At 46.1% G+C, this 12,755-nt stretch overlaps 1 protein-coding gene across 7 annotated transcripts in view; it reads right to left on the bottom strand.

Moving 5' to 3' along the window:
* DNAJC13 (DnaJ heat shock protein family (Hsp40) member C13) overlaps positions 1 to 692 on the bottom strand; it is a 554,470-nt gene extending 553,778 nt beyond the window's left edge. For 3 of the 7 annotated variants that reach the window (XM_063922368.1, XM_063922369.1, XM_063922370.1), the window contains exon 1: positions 408 to 629. In XM_063922368.1, the coding sequence (XP_063778438.1) occupies positions 408 to 595 (188 nt within the window). In that variant the 5' untranslated portion in view covers positions 596 to 629. The other 4 variants (XR_010177689.1, XM_063922373.1, XM_063922371.1 and 1 more) reach the window with 4 other exon arrangements.
* Positions 693 to 12,755: the final 12,063 nt, after the last annotated feature.

The following is a 12,755-nucleotide window of genomic DNA, read 5'->3' as shown; positions in this document are numbered from 1 at the left end:
TCACCATAATGCACATAAAGCAATATCTGCGTTTAGAATTACGTGAGCAGTAATATACACACGTACAATTTGCTGACGATTTCGACATCGTCTTAACGTGGTAAACTTTTAAAAATGCACATATTTACATAGAAAACTTTTTTTTCTTTTCAGAAAACTCAGTTTAGGTCACATTTAAACACATTTGATTCATTGAGAGCATTAGCTGGAAGCCAGCATCTATAGTTATGCCATGCACTGACGTGAAGCATGGGAAGACAGTGGCACGGTAGCTGTTGGCACACACCTGGCATATACCTGCAGGAATAACAGTGGGCAGCACGCTAGCACCGGGGAACCGTCCTGCTGTAAACGGGGCTCCTGCCCCCGCCCCTTCTCAGCTCTCCTGCTCCCCACTGGTAACGTACCGTCCCCCTCCTCCTCCCGTAGCTGCGCGGCTGTAGCTGTCCCGGAGTGACCTTATCCCGTATCCCAGTCCGTGGTCTCTTGTCACTGCGCCGTATGTCTCTGCCTGACTCACAGACTGGCGCTGGACGCCGCCATCTTTACTCCCCCTCCCCGGTTCTCCAGTCCCCAGCCCAGAAGCACGACGCATGCGCAGTGAGACTAGCGAGTCTCCTCCACTCCCCTCGCTACCTGTCAGGCGACTGTCAGCTGACTGTCTATGACCGATGTAGATGACAGCAGGAAGCGTCTCTTCCCCTCTGCAGTCATCTTTGTCATGGGCAAAGTCTCTCACAGTCTCACGTAATTTTGGAAGAAGTGTTATTACCGTGTCATGTGCTATGCTAATATTACCTGTGCATAAATTGTAGCGGGGACGGAATCAGTATGTTTTACCGATAGACGGGATGACGGCTGTCATAATCCCGACAGCGGCATCCCGTCTGTCGGAATCCCGTTAGCGAAACATCAAGTCCGCTCCCGGGATCCCAACAGTCGGCATTTTAACTGCATCCTGCAGGGACATAGTCAGAATTTTGTGGGCACCATAGCAACATTTTGAAGGGGCCTCAGCCTCAGTGCTTGTATTAAAGCCCCATACACGTTAGCCGAGCCCCCACCGACACCGATGTTGACAGCGTCGGGGACTCGGCGGGGTGCTGGCATCGGCAAGTGCGTGTATACTTCCTGATGCCAGCGGGGAAGGGAGCAGCGAGGGGAACGACTGCGCTGTCGTTATCGAGGACCTTCCTCGTCTGTACTTTGTACATGTTCAGACGAGGGAGGGGTCGTTTACGACGTGCGGGAGCGCGCATCATTAACAATAATAAGTGTACACACTAGGCAATATTGTGAACAATATTGCTCATCCCTTTCTGAGCGATATTGTGTTTATGGGGCTTTAGACAGACACCTCTCTCTGCAGCAGTTCATTTTCTTCACCATACTATCGCTCTAGTACATTGGCCCTCATTCCGAGTTGTTCGCTCGCAAGCTGTTTTTAGCAGCTTTACACACGCTAAGCCGCCGCCTACTGGGAGTGAATCTTAGCATCTTAAAATTGCGAACGAAAGATTCTCAAAATTGCGATTACACACCTCTTAGCAGTTTCTGAGTAGCTTCAACCTTACTCGGCATCTGCGATCAGTTCAGTGCTTGTCGTTCCTGGTTTGACGTCATAAACACACCCAGCGTTCGCCCAGACACTCCTCCGTTTCTCCAGCCACTCCCGCGTTTTTCCCAGAAACGGTAGCGTTTTTTCACACACACCCATAAAACGTCCAGTTTCCGCCCAGAAACACCCACTTCCTGTCAATCACATTACGATCACCAGAACGAAGAAAAAACCGTGAGTAAAATTCCTAACTGCATAGCAAATTTACTTGGCGCAGTCGCAGTGCGAACATTGCGCATGCGCACTAAGCGGAAAATCGCTGCGATGCGAAGAAATTTACCGAGCGAACAACTCGGAATGACCTCCATTGTTATGTCCCATAGTAGTACACCATAGGTGCCTACCTTGCTGCACCCACCTTCATGAGGTGACAGCTTGGTAGGCTAATGGAGGCGTGGACGGCAACAATGTGGGCTGTCCGGGGGCATGGCTGGTGAGGGAAGTGAGCAGTCCAGGGGCGTGGTGTCAATGTACCGATGTTAGTATACCCCAGAAGGGCAATGGGTTGTTTCGGGTAACAGTCCTCACTTTTCAGAACATGATCCAGGCCTTGGTGGACACTGGTACTGAACTTACCCTGGCTTCCCTGCAGAGCCAGCACCTAAGTTTCAAGAGTGAAGGTTCTGTGTATTCATGGAACATCTGAGGAATTTGAGAAGACAATACTTCAAGTCACCATCAAGGCCAAGACCACGTGGATTGTGGCATCAATAGCTCAGAAGCAGCAGTATCCAGTCATCTTGGGATGTAACGTTTCTGTTATTTCAGGAAGTGATCTTAGAGCAAGTCCGACCGGATATACCGGCAACTGATTCACCGGCTGGGATAACAAGAGCTACACCTCTGGACAATGGAGTTGCCATTGCAGGATTGTAGGCAAAGCAACACGGAAATTGCACCTGTTAAAGGACACTGGCTAACCATTCGCGGTCCTCCTGTGGGCTCCGGGGGGCCCAATGAAGACACATATTTGTCACCAGAGCAGAGACTATTTCCATATCAGGGCTTTGCACAGGACAAGTTAATATGGCTACCCTGGAACAATCCTAAAGGCGGTGATGGGGGTAAATGGGAATGCCCAGAGTAGTGGCCCTACTTTATGATTAAGACTGATTGTCTGTATAGAGTATGAACTGCAGACAGAGAGGAAGGGGGGCTTTTTCTCCCCTGGTATCCCCCCAGCACACTAATACCCGCAACAATACCTGAACCTATCTGGTAATAGAATTTCAGAGATATTTGTTACATGAATTTGCAAATACATGGTTAGTTGCTGAGCCACGTCAAGGCTTCTTTGATATCAGCAGTCCTAGTACTACCTAATAGCAGTGCCCACATAGGGCCATGTGATTTGTCTACAGTAAGGCCTCATGATAAATACAAAGTTACATCCAGATTGAGGGCAACTTTACCTGAGAGCCAAGTAGAGTAAGAACTGTACAGGTTGAGATTTGTGGAACTGCTGGTAGTGCCCCAAGTACATGTTCCACTGTTCATACCCATGTATGGGTGGGGGGTGGGTACTTGGGAGAGGACAATAACTGGAAGAGGGTCCTGTTTAGGTTTTATTGACCATAAAAAATTATTGCCAGGTTTGCTCTGTCTGCCAGAGAATCTGCCCTAATCCCTCACACTGGGCCCCTCTTGTACCACTGCAGCTGATAGATGTAGGGTACAGACGGTCTGAGAGTGAATCGGCATGGATTTGGTTGGGTCCCTAGAAAAGTCAGCTTGAGGCCACCAGAATGTTTTGGTGGTACTTGATTACACTATGTGGAAGCAATACCCTTATGAAATATAAAGTCTAGCACGATTACTAGGGAGTTGGTCAATTTGTATGCTCGATTGGAAATCCCTAAGGAAATTCTTACTGATCAAGGTACACCATTCTTGTATGGATATTGTAAGACATGTGTCAGCTACTAAAGGTAGTGAAAACCCTCCGAACTTCAATTTACCATCCACAAATGGATGGACTAGTGGAGAGGTTTAATCAGACCCTGAAGCACATAATCAGAATGGCAGTGATGCAGGAAAGGAAGGATTGTGACACCCTTCTTCCTTACCTGTTGCTCGCTGCCAGAGAGGTTCCCCAAGACTCAATGGTGTTTAGCCCTTTAAAGCTTCTTTAGTCAACCCTGGGGCATTTTGGATATGCTAAAGGAGGGATCGGAACAACACAGGTGTCACAACTGAGGGCCTGAGCTGACGGGAGGCAGCCTCAGTTGTAGGGGCTGAGGTGTAAAGGAACCTGGGAGGTTGTATCAGACCCCTAGACATGTAAGTTACATGTAGAAGAATTGCCCGAAGGCGTGACCACGACAACCAAAGTAAAAGTCAATGATGTTTATTATGACATACTCCGTAACACAGCAGCAGTAAAAGAAAACATAAAATCAGCAGAGGATAAATACAGTTCCTGGGTACTACAGGGTGGCAAGGACCACAGGGCTCTGGTAGTGTGAGATAGTTCTTATAATCTTCTAGTTGGAAAGTCCTTACCAGGCCCGACTGTAGCAATGGAGATAGCCCAGGATCGTACCAGCTGGTGGTCCAGGAAAAGCTGGGCTGCTGTGGATAAAACGGCTGCTGTGGGTACTGGCTGGAACCAGACTGATGTTGGCACGGAGTGGATACTGGCTGGGACCAGTTAAATAATAAATGTAGCTTGAGAGCGATGAAATATGAAAGTGATGTTTGGAGCTTGAGAGCGGTGAAATAATAATGCCGGTGATAAATAATAATCTGCAGAAAAGGGTACCGGCACTTTAAGAAGAGCTGACCTCTGCTGGAAGCTGGATGCTGAAAGCAGGTGGATCTGTAGCTGGAAGCAGATGAATCCAAATGGATAGGAGAGTCAGGCTACACCGCAGGTGGAAATGCTGGTGCGGGTCTCTTTAGTGGAAGTGTGGAGACAGGAGCTGGAACCCGGAAAACAACCACAGGAGAGAGACAAACTGGAACTAGGTTTGACAACCAAAGCACTGACGCCTTCCTTGCTCAGGCACAGATTACTTATACCTGCAGCAAGGAAGGGATTGGCTAGGCAATTATGCAGATTAACATTGCAAACAACAGATTGGTGGAAATGAACAGATGACAGAATCCAAGATGGCTGCGCCCATGCAGACACTTGGAGGGAAGTTTGGTTTGTAATCCATGTGGGAATTAAAACAGTAATGGCGGCGCCGGCCACAGGAGACAGGAGACGCCAAACTGATAAGTGCACATTTAACAACGCGGGCACAGCGGAGGCCGCGGCTGACGTAATCACCACTCTGACATTCTGCATGTAGAAACTCAGGAACAGCGGCGGAGGCCGCGGGAGACGCCATTCCGGATGTAACAGGCGTTGCGGCGACCGCGTCTCAGAGTGACAGGAGAGGAGGCAGGAATGTGGACATCAGTATAACAGATGGGATCCGGTCCTGGAACGCTGAGCCAGCCTTAGGAGGCATCTGAAGGGTAAGTAATGACGTCCAGATACCCGGATCGTGACAACAGGCCTAGAGAAACAAATTTGTTTCCTAATGTATGAGAGGTTGGGGAATGTAAGCATTTTGGTGCTCCAACACTTAGAAGAAGTAAAAAAATGACATAAGAAGAAGAATTATGATACTACTGCGATAACTGGTCCTTCTGTCCTGAGTATAGTATCTTGGTTCTAGTGTAAACCTAGAGAGCTAGCTCTTCACACATTAGCATGGCCATTATGAGGTTGGCCCTATCTACTAGAAGGTCATGGGCCTTATGAGGTTGGCCCTGTGTAGGCTGGGAGGAGAGAAGAGCAGATATATCAAGTAAATTTATTGAAACCATGGTTTGCATGGAGCGCTGACCACTTTCCAAAGGGTTATGAACAAGGTACTGAAACCCCATATTGCATATGTGACCGCTTATCTAGATGACATAGTCATATACTTACAAGAGTAGGAATCATATCTTCTGAAGGTTGAGGCAGTACTGGCCTCACTGAGATCCATAGGTTTCATGGTTAACTCTGAGAAATGTGCAGTGGCCCTAACAGAATTTAAGTATTTGGGCTATGTACAGTACAGTAGTTGGACAGGGTCAGGTGAAACCTCAGCTAGAAAAGGTTTAGGCAGTCAAAAATTGATCAAAGCCTTATACCAAGTCACAGTTGAAAACCTTTCTGGGCTTGGTAGGTTACTATGGCATGCAGTTATGTGACCGGCGGTCAGGAGACTGCTGGTCACAATACCGACACTGGGATCCCGGCATCTGAAAATCCTGGCGGTCGGCATGCCGACCAACAGGGACTATTCCCACTTGTGGGTGTACGCGACACCCATAGAATGGGAATAGAACCTGTGGTTAGCACAGCAAGTCACCGAGCCTGCCGCGTGGTGAGCACAGGGAGCCCGCAAGGGGCTTCGTTGTGCTGCCCCCCCCCCCCTCCGTCGGCCATGTAACAGCCGGGATCTCGCTGTCGGTGTTGTGACTGCCGGTCATACATACCCAACCCGTTACTGTAAGAAGTTTATCAGTCACTTTGTGAGGGGGAGGAGTACTCTAAGGTATAAAAGGCTGTCTGGGCTATTTATCTGTATGGCCGATGCCAGGAAAGCCGGCCGGCGACTAGGGAGTAGATCTCGGTTAGTGACAGGGCCATGAACATTTGCTGTGTATTGCTTACTGGTCTGTGGTCATCCTGATGAAATAAAGCCATAGCGGAGAAGTACAGAGTCAGTGTGTGCTTCAACTACACATTTTCTTTATCAGAAATGTTAATAGCCAAGCATTCCTGACAAGGGTTGAAAGAGAAACCAAGAAAATTAATAGTTGCACTGCAGTGATACAAATGCCAAAGCAACCTATTTTACACTAATAAATATTAGGAGGCTTGATAGCAGCTTTCATACAGTACTTGCTTCCTCTTGCAAATGATTGTTTCACAGTCATTTGTTTTTTAACTACTTGTCTTCTTGGTCCCCTTTTGGGATGAACAACATCACTAGCAAGCAAGGATGCTTCTGGTGAATCCTAGATAGGGGAGGAGTCAGATAGCCTTTGCAAATAAGATGCAGCAGGACTACCTCTGATCATTAATGAGGAGATTGATGATGAAGGTGTTGGTGGTGTAGATTGCATGTGCTGTTATCTGGCTGAGAGCTGAAAGCCTGTTGATGCTGGACTTCTTGGAATTATTTTACCAGATTTTTCAGATTTTCCCATATACTATGCATCAACTCGCTGCAAATGATGTAACAGGGTTGAGATTCCTAGATGGTTAACATCCCTACCTCGACTTACTGTGGCTTCACAAATGGTACAGATGGCTTGACAGATGTCAGAATTTGGGTAAAAATAATTCCACACAAAAGAGTTGGCTTTTTTGGTTTTATGCCTAGGCATGACAATTACCTTCTTTTTATCACAGTTAAGAACTGGTGCCACTTATGGCTGACTTTGTCACAAACAACATCCTCATTAGCTTCATATATACCATACCTCTCAACATTGAGAATTAGCAAGTAGAGACCCTCCTTGAGCGACGAAGCTGTGCCCCACCTGAAAAGGGGGTGTGGCCTATAGAAAGGGATGTGGCTTTGTGGGCATGCCGCGAACGCAAGCTACGCATCTTAATTTCCCTAAGAGCTGATGCCATGCCCCCAGTCCCTGTACCTCCAGGGAATAGACACTGTGCGCACGCGCACAGCGTCTGTTCACCACTATGCTGCTCTGCACTAAGCAGACCAGCCAGTGAGTGAAAGGAGCCTCCCGACTGCTTCCCCACCACGTGACACTGCTGCCCGCTGGTGGGACAGTCCCGCAAAAATCGGGACAGTTGGGAGGTATGAATATACAAATATCCCTCTCATCCTGTTTCACTTCCACAATGGCATCCTCAATTTCTATGTCACCATCTATATTTGTACTGCTCATCCCCAAATTTTCAGAGGACGTAGATATGGTATAAGGAGTCTTAATGAGTACAGTGTCAGTAATGTCAGACACACAAATAGCATTTGTGAACACCCTTAGACTGTCCTCAGAGATTTGTGACGTTTGTGAACACAGTTTGTTCTTCCGTCTTAGGGGTAAACTTAGAGTTCTATTTAAGATGGGATGTTGCACATAGCAACCAATCAGATTCTACTTCTCATTTGTCTAGCACCTTCTAGAATATAATACCTGGAATCTGATTTGTTGCTGTGTGCAACATCCCATCTTAAATAGAACTCCCATCTTAGCAAATTTACCCCTAGAATTTTTTTATGCAGTAATTTGCCTTTTTTTTAAAGGTGACACCTGTTCTAGAGTCAGAATGAGAAGGTGTTGCATTATCATTAGTGATCACGCTGAACGGAAAAAAAAAGTGGTTCCCAAGGACACCTCGCTTTGAAAATGTGGGGTCCTACTTCACGATTTCTGGGTCCCATAACACAATATAGGGGGTGAGGGCATACATAGTTGGGACAGTGTTGGGGTCAGGTGGCAGCTGGGATAGTGGGGTATGGACAAGCAGCAGTTAGGGTAGAGTTGAGGGTAGAGGCAGGGAGAAGTTGGGAGTTGAACTGGGGGTAGAGGGGACTAAGGACAGGTAGTGTTTGGGGTAGGGAGGGGGTAAGTGTAGTTAATTGGCAATGTTTTCTATTTTTTATTATTATTATTATCATCATTATTATTTCTAAAATAATAATATACATGCACACATCCTAAAAACTGTTGTTTTATAGAAAAGGGAAATCCAACACTACAAACAATAAAAGTGTATAACTAACAAACAAAAATGGCGCTATATAGTATATAGGTCACTGTTGGCGCCCAAAATGGCTGCCTCACCTTTTGCATGCTCCTGATCATCTCCATAAAACAGCTTAAATTCACCACAACTGACATATGAATCATCATAAATATCCAAGGACTTACCTTTAACTTGTACTACTCTACGCAGACATCTCATCAAAACCAACGGATTGCATTCCTGCGCTGAGATACACACTAGATTGAAACCTCTGCATCTATCCACTGAGAAGTACTTCAGTTTGGCATCTACTGTATTTTGCACTGGACATCCCAGACAAGGGGGGTGATTCCGAGTTGTTCGCTCGCTAGCTGCTTTTAGCAGCATTGCACACGCTAAGCCGCCGCCTACTGGGAGTGTATCTTAGCATAGCAGAATTGCGAATGAAAACTTCGCTAATTTTCTCGTAACGATTACCCCGCAGTTTGAGTAGCTCCAGACTTACTCAGCCATTGCGACCAGCTCAGTCCTTTTCGTTCCTGGTTTGACGTCACAAACACACCCAGCGTTTGCCCAGCCACTCCTGCGTTTTGCAACTCAAACGCCTGCGTTTTTCCGCACACTCCCATAAAACAGCCAGTTTCCGCCCAGAAACACCCACTTCCTGTCAATCACACTACGATCAGCACAGCGATGAAAAAGCTTTGTTATGCCGTGAGTAAAATACCTAACTTTTGTGTAAAATAACTAAGCGCGTGCGCTCTGCGAACCTTGCGCATGCGCAGTAAGCGACTAATCGCATTATAGCGAAAATCAGCAACGAGCAAACAACTCGGAATGACCCCCAAGGTACTGTGGACTACAACCTATCTTTGGCTCCATCTAGCCCCTTAGTTAGACATCAGCCACCTCTGTTCTCTGAGCAACAAATAACTCTGACTTCTTGCATTAATCAACTAATATACAGTATATTCAGGCTCTGAATTGCTGTATGGTCACTATTCATTTCAAATCGCAGGACCCCAGCTATTCCCCAGGACACATGTTACCACTACCCTCACAAGAAATCTACTTCAAAGGCTTCTCACACTGACATTTTTCATACTTACATAATAGGAATTGAATTCTAACACCTTTCCACAACCCTGCTTTGTCCTAAAATAATTGACTAAATCATCAATAGAAAAAGGAAAGTTTTTTTATGTATCACTTGTTTCAAATATACCCATTGGATTAAAGAGCAGCAATTTGATATAGCAATAACTCTGTTCATCAACCAGTCATAATTTTTGAATCACATACCGAATTGGGGGGGGGGACTACCGCTTTCTCTCACCCTCTCATCATCATATGCAGCTCATACTTATAGTAATCTGTCATTGATGACCCAATGAATACGTATTCCTCCAGCTTCATTCTTTCACTCCACCCACCACGTACCGCAGTTCCTATTACACCATCACCTTGCTTCTATTATTCAATCCCTTGGCATTTAAAAAAAAACCATAGGCGAAATCGTGGGAAGCGAGCAGGCCAGAAACTTATTTTCCCCGGTAACCACCTAAGTTTTTTGCCCACCTGCTCACCCCCAGCTTCAAAGAACAATCAAATAGAAATACCCAAAAGACGGCCCTGTGCTTGGAAGAACAGAACTGTCAATTCTCGCTTTGTGACTCCCATACCCAGAGCTCCTGCACTTAACATAAAGAAAACTGAAGGCCCTCTGGTATGCCCAATCAGGTCAGTTCTTTGTAATGCCAGATCTATAAGAAACAAGACAGCAACAATTGCTGACCTTATTGAATCTGCAGATCTAGCCTGTATTACAGAGACCTGGCTAGATGAAAATGCAGCACCTACAGTATATTGGAGGCTGTGGTCCCAACAAACTACTCTGTCATCCACAAGCCAAGACTAGATCGAAGGGGTGGCGGGGTGGCTATCTGCTTCAAAAAAGAACTTAAACTTAGGGTCCACCCTATTGAAATTACTCACTCATTCGAGTGCATTGCTGCCCGGAGTTTGACAGGATTAGGTTTCAGAGTACTTCTCATTTACCGGCCGCCTGTAGATGAAAAGATATTTCTACAAGAAATTGCAGACACTGTTGCTGGCCTGGTTCTGGAACATTAAAGATGACTCATCCTCGGGGATTACAATGCATGGGTGGATGATGAGCTCTCACGCCAAGACATCCTGTGCACAATAAATGGTCAGGTCTTCACACAGTTCATTCCTTCTGCCACACATAAAAGTAGTCACACTCTTGATCTTGTCTTTCAGATTGGATTAGCAGTCAGTGACCTAAAAATAAACCCCGTCATTTGGTCAGACCATCACTCCCTTTGGTTCTCAGTTGCAACCCCTCAAATTAGATGTGGAGTTGACCAGGTTTCCTCCAAGGAGAAGTATGACTTCCCAGGCTCTTTCAGCGCATCTGGATCTCTCTGCTATACTGGATGCCTGTGAAAATCCCTGCTCCCTGGTCCGTTATTATAATAGGGATGTTACGGCTGCAATTAATATTACGCCCTTGTGCATATAAGACCTCGTAAACCACAATGTCGAGCTCCCTGGTTCGACAACAGTGTTAGTGAGCTCAAGAAAAGGGGGCATAGACTGGAAAGATGATGGAGGAAGACTAACCTAGTGTCAGGGCCAACTGTTTTTGTGAATCCGTTAACCCTGGACCAACCAAAGGTGTTGGTGCTGGAGTATGGTGAAAACAGGGAGGACAAACAAAGTTCCGTTTCATATGTTTATTAATAGATGATTCCAATAGTGAGTTAAATGACAATCAATAGTCACCATATGTAAACTGGCGTACTGCAATGAATGGCATAATGATAAGCTGGAACAGTATTATAGATGCATTGAAGAAATGTTCATACAACTGAGTTTAAACAGGCTTGAGAATGAATGCAGAATTGTCCAAAAGAAGCAATGATTGTGCCAAACTGTAAGGAGTGTTAACTGGATTTTGTAGACATAAATGAATAACTATAGAGACTTGTACTGAAGCTTAAAGGTTAAACTGGAAGGCTGTGAAGAATTGTCCTGAAGACACGATACTGAATGGAATACTTACAGGTTTGTGAAGATAATACTTTGAAGCACTGTGAAGAGCTGCAGCAGATGACAACAGTGAAGAATGAGTTAAACTGGATGATGAGAGAACCAGGAGTAAGTAGAAACTTCCACAGACTGTGTGATTACAGCAGGCAGTCACTGAACAAACAGGGAAACCGCTCACAGGACTCCAGGAATCCAATTGTTGAGTGATTGACTAACAGCACAGCAGGGAGCTGGTGGATCTCTTGCGGAGAAGGCTGCAGGCAGACCCCTGGGAGCGGAGGCGATATCAGGACCACTGGGACCACACAGGATATCACGGAGAAAGCACAGAGCTAAGGCATAGAGTAGATACAACAATGCACTGGCTCAGAGTAACATAATCCCAGCCTACTTAAAGGCAGCACAAGCACGGGATTGGCTAACACTTACCCACAGGTGTTTCACAGGTGCTCATATGGGCTCCAATATGGCCACCTCCTATACTGCAGACACACAGCGGCGCATTCGGCCATTCTGTCCCCGCACTCCCAGCTCCCAGAACCTGCATCACCTCTGCCGCTGACCACACCGCGTCCCCACATAGCCGCACAGCACTGGGAGCAACCGCACCAGCAACGGACGGACCCCAAAACCTGCAGCGGTGAGTGATCGGTTCGTGACAGTACCCCCCTTTAAGGGTGGATTCCGGACACCTTTGAACTTTGTCAGGGTTTGTGGAGTAGAGTTTTTGTACCAGTCTTGGAGCATGAACATCTTCGGCAGAAACCCAGGACCTCTCCTCCGGCCCATAACCCTTCCAATCAACAAGAAACTGCAGTCGTCCATATCGACGATGTGAGTCTACAATCTCCTTAACCCTCAAATTCCTCATCCTGCAAAGAGTGAACTTTAGGAGGTTTGGTCAGGGCAGTACAACATTTTCTGAGAATCAAAGGTTTCAACAACGATGTGTGAAAGGCGTTAGAAATTTTCAATGAAGGTGACAACTTGACTTTGTATGCCACAGGATTGAGTACCTTTTCTATGGGAAATGGACCAATAAACTTTGGAGCAAACTTCTTAGAAGGAACTTTGAACTTAAGATTGCGAGTAGAAATCCAAACTTGGTCTCCTACTTTGTAGTTTGGTACAGCCTTACGTTTTCTATCTGCAAAAGATTTATAACGAGCAGAGGATTTAATCAACGGATTGCGCACACAACTCTAGATTTTAGACAAACATTGAAGCACTTGATCTGATGCTGGAATGTCTTGAGCTGGCAACGGATGGAACTCTGGCACACGAGGATGATAACCAAAGTTAGTATAAAATAGTGTAGATTCTGAAGATAAATGAAAAAGATTATTATGAGTG

The sequence above is a fragment of the Pseudophryne corroboree genome, chromosome 5, assembly GCF_028390025.1.
Source record: "Pseudophryne corroboree isolate aPseCor3 chromosome 5, aPseCor3.hap2, whole genome shotgun sequence".
NCBI classification, from domain to species: Eukaryota; Metazoa; Chordata; class Amphibia; order Anura; family Myobatrachidae; genus Pseudophryne; species Pseudophryne corroboree.
The sequence above is the reverse complement of the archived record's forward strand: the minus strand, read 5'-3'. Positions and strand labels throughout refer to the sequence as shown.